This window comes from Carassius carassius, chromosome 34, assembly GCF_963082965.1.
Source record: "Carassius carassius chromosome 34, fCarCar2.1, whole genome shotgun sequence".
Lineage (NCBI taxonomy): Eukaryota > Metazoa > Chordata > Actinopteri > Cypriniformes > Cyprinidae > Carassius > Carassius carassius.
In genome coordinates this window covers 10,387,174-10,399,724 of record NC_081788.1, presented here as the reverse complement: position 1 = coordinate 10,399,724, position 12,551 = coordinate 10,387,174, and the positions used below count along the sequence as shown (strand labels likewise).

Sequence of the window (12,551 nt, the reverse complement as noted above, 5' to 3'; positions counted from 1 at the left end):
AATTGCATGCAGTTGTGTAGGAGCAGCTTGAAAGTAAGGTCTACAGGACGGTAGTTCTTCAGGAGCAGGATTGGAGACCTGGTGCTGCATTGGCATGTGAACGAATGGCCAAACTGTAGAAAAAGTTGCTGTTTTGAAAAAATAACCATGCTTGTGTGGACAGGGCCTCTTCTGTGGAACACAAAGAATTATGTTTGAACGAATGTTCATGCTACACTTTTTTTTCACAGGGATGGAATGGGGACAGGCACAAACTTACTGTACAAAAGAAAAAAAAACTATGTAAATACACTGTCATTTTTAAGTTTATTAAGCAAATTAAAGATTATTAGAGTATGTTTTTACAAGAAAATACTATTTTAGTCTTTCTACTTTAAAATGTATCATTTTAATGCGTGTTACTTGCTGTTTGTTTGTAACTGTTTGTGAAATTTACTAGCAATTCCTGAGTGAACATTTTCCAAAAAAATTTGTACATTTGTACATGTGTGAGTGACAGTTTTGAGACAGATAACAGATAAGTAATGCTGTCAAACTTGGCGTGACATGTCTTCATGAATGTAGGTATCTGAATGTAGGTGAACATGAATGATGCAGTGCTAATGACTTCAGTCTGTTTCTCACTCAAAGCTATACGGTTTCAGAAGACTTGGAAATACAGCACACAAGCCGTATGGCCTACTTTAATCGTCATCATTCGATGTATAGAGCAGCATGAACATCCGGCCAAACATCTGCCTTTGGGTTCCATAGATAAAAGAAAGGCATTTGATGTAGCATTAAAAGAATAGTTCACTCCCAAAAATTATTTTTGGTGCAACTCCCACTAGTTTCTCAGCCATCAGAGTCCTAAATGAGACAACTACTTAACTTCACCAGAACTACTTTTTAATATCAACTCTCCCACTCGTTATTAGTTACTCTGCTTTTGTTTTCTAAATGTATTGAATACGCACCAGTTGCACCGTGTCTACACAATTACAGTTCTTGCTGTGAGTGTTAAGATTATTGATGTCCTGCTCTAAGCCTAATGAAAACAACCGTATTGAATGAAGTGTGTAAAACATTTCTAATCCGCGTTTCTCCTCCTCTGCGGTTCCGCGTCTCTCTTTTATCAGTAGCATCATATCAATCACATCCTCTCTCATGCCCCGAGGCCCTTCTCTTTTTCCGTATCCTGTCTGACATGATCGCGCCTTTTTCTTTTTCTGACATATTTTCTAGTATTCAGATAAATTACATTTTTTTCCTCTCTGTTTTTGTTCAGTCTCCCTGCCAGATGAATTTGAATGTGTCTCTATCAGCGGTGAGATGGATATACAGGGAGCGTGTTGTGAATGGAGGTGGAGTCTGTGATCTGTGAAGGGCACTTCAAGCTGAGCTGACTAGGGGAGGAATAATCTGCGGCACAGAGAAGGAGAATGACTGATGGATCTCTGGCTGTAATTAACACATCTTTTAAAATCACGTTTTCTCATTTTCCAGCATCATCAGCAGGGGGGAGCATTTCATTTCAGCATGACTTATAACACAAAATCCTGTTCTTCATTTATAAACTGCCCTTTTTTCTCAGGCCTGACATGTGCATCTGTCTGCCTCTCACTGGGGCAGGCTGAGTATGTTCATCAGTCACATGTAAAGGGTCAAGGTCTGGCTGGTTAGAATGGTTCAGTTAGTCCCTGCTGGCAGAGGCAGTAACTACGCCATCTGGCAGCATAAAGCATTTTAATCCACTGATGGTACATGATGTATTTTGATAAAATATGTAATCAACTGTTGGTGAAGTTTTGTACCTCCTGTAAAGTTTGTAAAAGTTTTAAGCCCTAATTTATTCCCTGTTCATAAAAGTTGTGAAATATTTTCATCATACAAATTATATATAAAACTAATTGTTGTCTTAGTGTGTTTTTCAGTCAGGGGTCAGTCACCAAAGTGTCTGATTACCAACATTCTTAACAATTTCTTATTTATTTAGCAAGAAAAAAGCAACCCTAATTGGTAATTAAAGGATATCAATGTGAATTTCCGTGGATATAAAGCAAGTTCTCCTAAAGTTCACACAGTTCCTAGTAACTTATTTTCAACAGTCTATCTATTATTTTATCATTTAAACCAAACAGACTTATTTTAATAAGATGTGAAATATAAATTCATATGCTTTTTAAATGTGGTGCAAGTATTCAAATATATAATCAGTGATCACCAGTTTAAATGTGCAATCATGCTTGTGAAAAAGTACACTTTAGCAGACTTAAAAAGAGTACTCATACTTTATATTAATTTAAATGAATAATGATAATGCATTAAATTTATAATAAATGCAGAAAGTTGAACATAGTGTGTATGTTTTAAGTACTGGTACATTATATGTAATTGCATAATTATACCGTCTTTGAAATATGGTTACTCTCAATTTTTAATTTTTGTTCCTTTTAAAAATTATATAAGTAAGAAAAAAGATAATTAACCTTTACTTTTTGTCAAATTAAGGAGGTCAAACTCAAGTACAGTACATGCTATTTTGTTTAAACTCAACACATTTTCTATTTTCTAGTAGTACACAAAACTTAAATATATACTATTAATAAGAGAATCCTGATTCTGTCCTCTTTACTCCACACAATATTGAAACCTGATTTATTTGCATTTCATGTTACGTCACAAATAAATGAGAAACTTGTATACATTAAATTTACTCTTCAGAGCTGAAAGCTGAATAAATGCACTGTTAGAATTAAAAGGTATAGTTCAAAAAAGACATTTGTCAATTCTGATGCAGTATGAAGCGATATTTGCAAATTTCAACATAGGGTTCATGTTAGATAAATCTAAACCTTTTTTTTAATGAGACACAGCCTCTCTTACAAGAATCGTGGAAACACTGAGAAAGGTTAACACTCACATAATCCATCCATAATTCATACATTGTGCTTACTCCTAATGCTCTTCAGCTTTTTTAAAAAGAGCACAACACTGTAAAAAAATGTGGAGGTGGTAGAAATATATAGGCTGTGTCAACACTCTGACTCAGAGAGAGAAAGAGAGAGGAAGAAAAAGAGCTCAAACAGTTCATGATGGTCACACTCCTTAGAAACCACTCATCAGTCTAGATATGCTTGGCTGAAGAGCCACGATGTTCTGATTTCATGCTCATCTGATGAAATCAGAAAAAAACATAAGCTAGGAATATGTGAGAGCTGTAATAAATGGGACACTCGTATTGAAACTGCTTTCTCAGACACAAACACTTGAGGTCAGATGCATTTTATTGAACAAAAACAAAAAGAAACCATTTCATTTTAAACAACAACAAAAAAAAGCATGAAAAAAAATTGCAATGTATGTTTTCACTGCACAAACTCAAACTGCATTTTAGAATGTGTCACATTTTATGATAACAGACTCTTTGAGGAAGACAAAATGATTTTACTTATTTAAAAAGCTTTAAATCAGCATTTGAATATGCCCAGGTAAAATTAATGATGTGTTTCTTTTGCTCTAGAGTCATGTGGAGCGACTCTGGCATTGAAGGCACAAGGTGTAACTGCTGAAAAAGTCCAAAGCAAACCACAGGAACTGCCCGTGTATGAAAACACATAAAAAGAACTAGCAAAGAAGCATAAAGGGAGCGTTGTTACTATTTTGTTGAGCCTGTAGTCAAAGCAAATACAGCAGACTTAATTTATTAGTTGGCAAATACAGCAGCAAAAAGGGTTGTCATTGCAAAATTTGCATGAAAATTACATCAAGCAAGACGCCTTTTTACAGCATGATGACATTATGAAGCTGATGTATACATTTTTAAAGGATGTATCATAAGCCTGCATATATACTCAATTATAAACATGCTATTTTTTACTAGAGATTAGTGCTAATGTAATTTCACTACCTCATTCAGATAAAAATATGAGCTTAAGGTTTGTTGTTCATCCAAAATCCTTATACAAATCTAGAAAGATCATGAATCATTACAAACAAGACGCAGGTTTTTTCAAAGGAAAAACTATTCATATTCAGATATTCCTGCTGTAAAGACGTCAGCTGAGCTGTGTGTGTGCTTCATGATATCAGCATGTCTTGTGCAAAGTCATCATTTCTCAGGTACACTAGTATCATAACCACTATAAAGAGCAATGGACTGCTTGGCCTTACCACTTATGATCAAAATCATTCAAAACAAGCCTAATACCTGATAAATAATTAAAAGTGACAAACACTTGTAAAGCCACAGTTTAGTACCAAAGTTATAAATGTAATAAAATGTTAAGGACACAACTAAATGTGATAAAATAAAATTGTGCAAGTCTTTTGCACTGAAGTTTTTATCAACTACTTGACTGATGTTTACAAAAAACTGTACAGGCTGGCTCCCATCTGAAATGAGTAGCCAACCATACAGTATTTGCCCTTTTGGACATCAGCCAATTAGCATCAACAGCGTAACAAATTAATATTTATTTCAAATTTAAAATAAAGTGACCAAAGAAACACAATACAGTCCAGACAGTGCCTGGACTAAAGGAAAAGGTGGAAAAAAGTTTCAAAAGTATTGTTAAATTGTGTTTTAAAAAAATACAAATGTACCAAAAGAAAAAAAAACATGCCAAAAGACACAATTTTAAATAAATCTGAACAGGAGTATTTTCTTACCCTGTTGAGCATAAACTACAAAAATAAAAGGTGTAATAAATATTTAATTTAAACTAATAAGTTTACTCATAGTAAACCATTTAAAAACCTTCAAATTATAAGCAAGTAAATGTATAAATCTTGACATAGTCAAACCAACAAAAATCCCAAATTTTGAACAAGTGTTGCCCAAAGTTTATACTACAATAAAGCATTATATAATCCAGTTCACTGATGGAGTGGACAAACCTCATTTCCAACCATTTCACATGATATTTTTTTTTAAGCTTATTATTATTTTATTTTATTTTTTTTATATTGTTTTTGCGTGTTTAAAATGGCAAGAGAATGGCCAGTTCCAGTAAACGGTGTTTCAATTTTGAATCAAATAGTTTAAAACCTAATTCTTGAAAAACTACGAGGTTTAATATTTGGCAAATGATTTGGTGGCTGAGGAATGAAGGTGATCGTACGGCTGTGTAAAGCTGGTGAGGATGATGGGGGGGTCATGATTTGGTCAGAGACCCCCTGTGGCTCACTGATCTGGGCTTCTGCTTGTCATACTTCACAGATACAATGAGGAAGACGAGGAGTGTGACTCCCTGAATGGCAGCCAGGAGGAAGAAATAGTAATTCAGTGTGCACTCGTTGATGTTACCTACAGAGAGAGGGGAAAAAAAAGTGAGAAAAAAAGGTGAATTTCACAATACCCCAATTTCAGTAGTGGATAACAACCTCAGACATGATTTGGAGCACAGAGTTCACGCAACCTCTGTATACTGGTTGAAACAGAATTTGAGTATTGTTTCTTCAGAAGCAGGTCTCACATTTTTATGAATTGTAATTTAAAAATAACAAACCAAACAACCAAAACAAGCCAAGGTGATATTTAATATATCATATTTATTTTTCTATAATTATGATAACTGCAATGTGTAAACAAACATATCCTTTAATCTGGACCTTCTGTTCATTTTAATCAGTTACTATTCCAGAAATGACACTTTTCCTGAAGAAAAAAAAGCTTGGTAATACATATTCTTTTTCTTTAACTGCTACTTCTTAACATTCTTCCTTTGTTCACTTGATCAGTGGAAAGATTTCTGCTCATTTCTAAAGGCGTGTGTACAGGTAGATGAAGAGAAGCTGACCATCTGTGTGTACATGCTGCATTCATATGTCAAAAGAAAGCAAAAAGCATATGTTTGAGCTTGTTGGATCCCCGAAGGCAACAGAGCGAACAGGCAATCTGCTGTCTTCATACTACCCTACAGCTGCAAGGAGCTTTAACTGATAGCATGTCTGTCTGCACTGCTTGTAAGCATCCACTGCAACCTGCAAGCCCATCTGACTCCGGGTCATTCAAGAGGAACCTAAACAAGCATTCCTTCTCCATCCAATCTCTCCTTCATTTCCCATCTAATGCTTGCCAGCAGATAGAGGGTTTACATCAATACTTAGAGAGGAACCATAAACAAAAAGCCGCATCTTCACAGGATGAAGGAAGAGCCTATAATTTACCATCTTGGGAGCTTAAGTGAAGCACACTCGCTCTGATTCTGCTGGCATTACAGGCTCTGAGCCCTCGGGCTGAACTAACTGTCCTGTTGTTTAAGCCTCTGACTGCTCAGGGCCATTATAGTCCTACATGATGACTGTGTGTAGTATTAAATTCAACCCTCTACTTACATTAAATTCAGTACGCAAACGCACAGAATTGGCTCAGAAATGTGTCCTGTATTATGAACCTCAAGTCTGAGCCTCTCTCTCTCACTCTTTCACTCTCTCTGGGCTGAGGAAAAAGCTGCTTAATACTTCTGATCTGTTCAGAAGAGGTGGTCAAACCTCCAGGGTTGAGGACCATCAAAGAGAAACTCTTAATAAGTAGTTCAGGGAAGGGATTGTCAACTCTCGGGAGTGTTTCAGACCGGCTAAAGCAGGGCCCTGTAGTGCTTCTTAGCATTACATATCACAACGTCTACAAACGTATATCTGCATGAATGCATTAGCATTTAAATAGATGTATTCACATGTCCACTTCTTGCCGAAATAGGGTCGCTGATTAGAACAAGGTATTACACTTTAGAGAGGATTCTACTTCAGTTTGAAGATGTCATTAGATGAAGAAAAAGACATAGCACATTTTCGTAGCAACCGATTGGAGGACAGAAAGATTAAAAAGATCTGCTGACCCACAGCTGAACCTTTGAGTAACATCATGAGCAATTCCGTGAAATACAATTATCCACGGCCTCAAAGAACACATCTCAAGCAGTTCTTATCTTCTGCCAGATGAGACAGTTGAAGACATGAAAGCATTGATTCAGTACAGTATGGAGATGCGATGCATTCCTGTCAACATTTAATTAGACATTATGTATAGAATGAGGGCTAAGAGATTTCAGACGCTCACAGAGGTCTCATCCTTGAAACCAAAGCAAATTTTTGAGTACTGTGGAACTGTAAAGTAGGGGTGTCCTATTCTGCTTCTGGAAGGACACTTTCCTGCAGAGTTTAGCTCCAACCCTGATCAAACTTCACCTGCATGCCACAATAATCTTGAGTTCTATGAAGGAGCTCTGGAAAGATTTAAGGATTTAATGACAAAAAGGGCCAGGGCCAGTCCTGGGACGTTTTATGTTTTGTGCACTTCTTTTAGTTTTCATTTGGAAATTAAAGTTTACATTGTCAAACCAAAAATAATCCTTATTTTCATTAAAGAGTTACTCCACCCCAAAATGAAATCTTTTTCATTAATCACTTACCCCCATGTTGTTCCAAACCCGTAAAAGCTACATTTGTCTTCAGAACACAATTTAAGATATTGTGGATGAAAACCTGGCGGCTTGAGACTCTCCCATAGACTGCCAAGTAAATAACAGTGTCAAGGTCCAGAAAAGGTATGAAAAGTTGTCGTCAGAATACTCCATCTGCCATCAGACATGTTATCTGGGTTATATGAAGCGACAGGAACACTTTTTGTAAGCGTAGAAAACAAACGACTTCATTCAATAATTCCTTGGTCAATGGTCTCCTCTGTGTCACTCCATATCACCATGCTGTGTATGCTCTTCTGTGTCCTTTCTACGTGTATTTAGCTTTGACTTAAAATAAAACACCGCATCCTTATGGTGCGGAGGACACAGAAGATACAAAAAAATCACTTTGGGGTGGAGTAACCCTTTAATGAAAATAAGGTGTATTTTTTGTTAGAAAATGTAAACTTTAATTTCCAAATGAAAACTAAAACAAGTGCACAAAAAATAAAACTTCCCAGGCCTAGCCCTAGCCCTTTTTGTCACTTAATTTCTTAAATCATTCCAGAGCTCTGGAAAAACTGAAAAAAGCAAATGTTAGGGCATTTCAAACTTCCAGACACCAAAACCCGCTCAGACCCCAGAGGGTTTAAGTTGAGCAGGTTTCTACCTCCTCCTTCCCGTATCTACAAGCCATGTTACAGGAGGCCTTCCAGAAGCATGATCTGGCATCTTTGCCACAGAGCACAGAGTGTCCATCCAGTCTTTCAAAGATTTTGAATATTAATTTGAAAAGTTTTGTTTGAAAGCATCAGTTAGCACAGAGCCATGGCCTTGCAGTTATTGCTAATGTTAAGTCGAGATTTTCACACAGATATGAATCCAAGCAGACCCTATCCCATTCCTGTCTCAATCCCCAATAATTTCCTTTCTCTTCTTCACTGTCTCCATCCAATAAAAGTGGCTACAGGAACCTCCTGATCAATTTCTCTGCTGCTTTAATATACTCTGTAACAGCAGTCGCTCCCCAATGACAACAAGTGTTACAATCAGGTGGACAGTTTGACTGAGAGAGCAATAGAGCTCGGGATCTTTCTGCCCTCTAGCAAGGAGAAACAAATGCCCGTCTGTGAAAAATGCTGAATTTACAATACCCACATGCCAGAGTAGAACTAACAGCAAACCAACAATCAATACCCTTAAACGGTCCCAGTTCATGCCACAGGCTACTCCAACTCATGGAAATAAGAAGAGTAAAATAAAATATGGTGTGCTATTGTTTTGAGTTTGTTTCCCCCATCCCTGGTGTTGTGCGTTGGCGGGTGACGTGGCTTTTCCTTCTATGCTTCTGGGAGATGACATGATTTAACAGCAGCAGTTGGCAGGATGTGGAGGTGCTGGTCACCTCCCTGAAAGGCAAGGCTGTAAAGAATACTCAGTCAAGGGACAGAGTGGGAGATATATCACGACGACACGCTCTGGGAAAATTGGTTATGCTTCCCCTTTAGGAAAGTGGCAGCTGTCGCAGATTTGGCTGCGTTTGGGCAGTAATGGATAAATAAACATTACTGGAGCCCAACTGCATGTTCGTGATGTGAATCTCAAGCAGGAAAAGCAGTAAGCAATATAAGGCTGAAAGAAATCAGTAGGATACAAAAAGTAGATCTTTCACTAATAATAATAATAAAAAAGTTACAAAACTATCAAACATCTGGTCAGTTTTCATAAAATTCAATCTTACACAACCTGCTCTATGAGAATTTTTTTTTAAAAGTCCAAGAAATCCAAAATAAAATCTGTAATATTCATTTGAACATTAATAGTAATAATAAGGAAGAAACCAAAATAAATCAATCAATATTTTTTTGGATACATTATTACATTAACGCCATACATGTAATCCTTAAAAGAACACTCCGACTTTTTGGGACTTTAGCTTATTCACAGTATCACCCAGAGTTAGATAAGTCCATGCATACCTTTTTCATTTCTGTGCGTTCTGTAAGTGTTATTTGACGCACCCACCGCTAGCCTAGCTTAGCACAAAGACTGGATGTAAATGGATACTGGTAGCATAGTAATCCCAATAAGTGACAAAATAATGCAAACATTTTCCTATTTACATGTTGTGATCTGTATAGTCACAGCATGTACAAATAACAAGGCTATATGAGACAGAGACCATTTTTAATCGTATAAATACTGGGAACTATATTCTCACTAGGCGTAGGAGCACAGCTAACGTTACTTGGGCGGAGTGGCTACTTGGGCGGAGTGATTAGTTCCGTAAACAAAACAAATGTGACTAACTAGCTAGACGTGACTTGTGATCATGGCTGACTTTGAGGAATTGTCAGACTCAGAGGAATTTTACTGTGTATCAAACCAAGATCCAGAACCATATAGTTTTGAGCCAGAATACACAGGCGAGGAGTTACAAACTTTGGAAGCTGTAAGACGAAGGGAGAATCAGAACGAACATGGACTGGTGGTGTAAATGTGGAACATGACAACCTATGCCGACAGAAACCGAGTGCCTTTGTTGTAATGAATTGGACCAGGTATTGCCATCAATGTCAAGGCTTGATGACAATCAAAATATTTGCGTCAATACCACGGAAGATTTCTCTGCCCTAATACACCCGGCAGTTGTCTTTTTTTCCCCATTGTGACAAGATCAACTGGAAGAAACGCCCCATGCCGAGTGAACCTAATGGTCAGCTATCCACCAAGTAAGTGGTTTTGTTATAATGATCATTCATAGTTCAATGAAATTTTAGTATAGCCATTGCATACAGTGTGTCACAATAATAACAATAAAGGGGATACACGGATCCCCTATTCACGTAATAGTGTCACTACTAAGGTTATATTACATTAGCATGGCACTGTTACAGTATGGCTAATGTTAGTCACCTCAAAACATAACGGAACACTTACCGCAGCAACAGGTGATCCAATTTGTCCTGTCTTTATTATCGATGGGATGGCTGTATCCTGTAGCACACGTTTCATGGTCTGTGTGGCAACTTTCATTTTTCAAAATAGTCGTCTACAGTAAAATGTTCAGAGCAAACGAAATACTTCGTGATGGTGTTTACAGGTGTGTTTGGATCTATGTCGTTTATGAGCGTTTTTGGTTGGAATTCTATGAAACATCATAGTAATACCTGGTCTCCCCTGTTTATTGTCTCAGTTCTTTACAATACAGCGAACACCCATGATTGTACACTATAAATCTACTATCTAGTAATTGCTGACTCTATTACTCCAACTCTGAGCGAACTCTCTTCTCCTCACCACGGCGCGTCTCGTGTGGAGCGCTAATCACTCCGCCCAAGTAACGTTAGCTGTGCTCCTACGCCTAGTGAGAATATAGTTCCCAGTATTTATACGATTAAAAATGGTCTCTGTCTCATATAGCCTTGTTATTTGTACACGCTGTGACTATACAGATCACAACATGTAAATAGGAAAATGTTTGCATTATTTTGTCACATATTGGAATTACTATGCTACCAGTATCCATTTACATCCAGTCTTTGTGCTAAGCTAGGCTAGCGGTGGGTGCGTCAAATAACACTTACAGAACGCACAGAAATGAAAAAGGTATGTATGGACTTATCTAACTCTGGGGAATACTGTGAATAAGCTAAAGTCCCAAAAAGTCGGAGTGTTCCTTTAAAAGTTGATGACTTATTTTATAAGTCATCAACTTATTTTATAGAGAGTCGGACTCCCAATCAAAGGGTTGTGAGTTCGAGTCCCGGGCTGGCAGGAATTGTGGGTGGGGGGAGTGCATGTACAGTTCTCTCTCCACCTTCAATACTACGACTTAGGTGCCCTTGAGCAAGGCATCAAACCCCCAACTGCTCCCCGGGCGCCGCAGCATAAATGGCTGCCCACTGCTCCGGGTGTGTGCTCACAGTGTGTGTGTGTGTTCACTGCTCTGTGTGTGTGCATTTCGGATGGGTTAAATGCAGAGCACAAATTCTGAGTATGGGTCACCATACTTGGCTGAATGTCACTTTACTATCACTATAACAATAGTTTGAGAGGAGGTAACTTTTGACTGGTATGCATGAATTTTCCATCTGCCATACTGTAGCCCCCATAGGTAGTTATATAATTTGTTTTCCATCGTTACAGGCCACATGCCCTCATTTCACGTTACATTGCACTTAGTCTAATATGGCAGCTACACAAAGATAACAGCAGACACCTGGCAGTCTCACTCTACAAGAGCCGGCAACTGTATTTGTCTTGCTGCAAGCCCTCTGGAGTCCAGCAGAGACTGGCCAGCACACACAGACAGACAGGCACTGCACTTGACCTGAGAGTTCAGGGAGTGTCTGCCATGCTTCCTCACTCCTGCTGAATAATACATACTGCACAAGTAAAACAATGTGCTCAGCAGGGAAGAGGAAGTGTGTCTGCTGATCAATACAACTCTCCAAACACATTGCTATACAGCAGACTGAGGGGACAGATATTGGTTTAATTAACGCTCAGGCAAGGTTAGAGACAGGAGGACAGAAAAGAAAGAGTCATTAGAAATTGTGATTTTAACTTTCTAGTTTTATAAACTTTAAACCATTTTAACTCTTCTAGTATTTTAAAGGACCAATCACCCAAAAATGAACACTGCCATCATTTACTCTCCCTTGTGTTATTTTCATACTGTTTAATGGTCTATAAGGAAAACAAAAAAGAAATGTAATGTTCATACTGCTGTAGCATTTGGACCAATCAGACTCACAACTATTTGTTATATTTAACAAATGATATCTAACACCCCTTATCTAACCAAAGGGTCTTTGGACCATTCCCCCAGAATGCAACTATCACCTCAAAAAAGAGGCAGAACAGGCCTCTGGTTCCATAGCAACCAAAGGCACACTATCTGATAACACTAGGTTTGTGGCTCCCAGGAATGGAGCAAAGCAATCTAAACTCAAGTCTCTCAAAAACAGGCACATAATGCACATAAAAAACGTAAAGATTCTTCTCTTGAACCCCTCAATCTAATTTATATGCAAGACACCATACTAGAGACAAAGAGCTGTAAAACTTCCCTCCAAAAGGTACCATTCCTCATTGGCTCACTCAACAACTGAGCGTGTGACATCATCCCCCTATATAAATCACCGATCACCATATCAGGGC

General features: G+C 37.9%; 1 protein-coding gene across 1 annotated transcript in view; it reads right to left on the bottom strand.

Moving 5' to 3' along the window:
* Positions 1 to 3,500: 3,500 nt before the first annotated feature.
* The window catches only part of LOC132115464 (solute carrier family 15 member 4-like), a 53,587-nt gene continuing 44,536 nt past the window's right edge, over positions 3,501 to 12,551 (bottom strand). Inside the window, exon 9 of the mRNA XM_059523957.1 lies at positions 3,501 to 5,287. Coding sequence (XP_059379940.1) covers positions 5,136 to 5,287 — 152 coding nt within the window. The 3' untranslated portion in view covers positions 3,501 to 5,135. The remainder of the gene's footprint in view (positions 5,288 to 12,551) is intronic.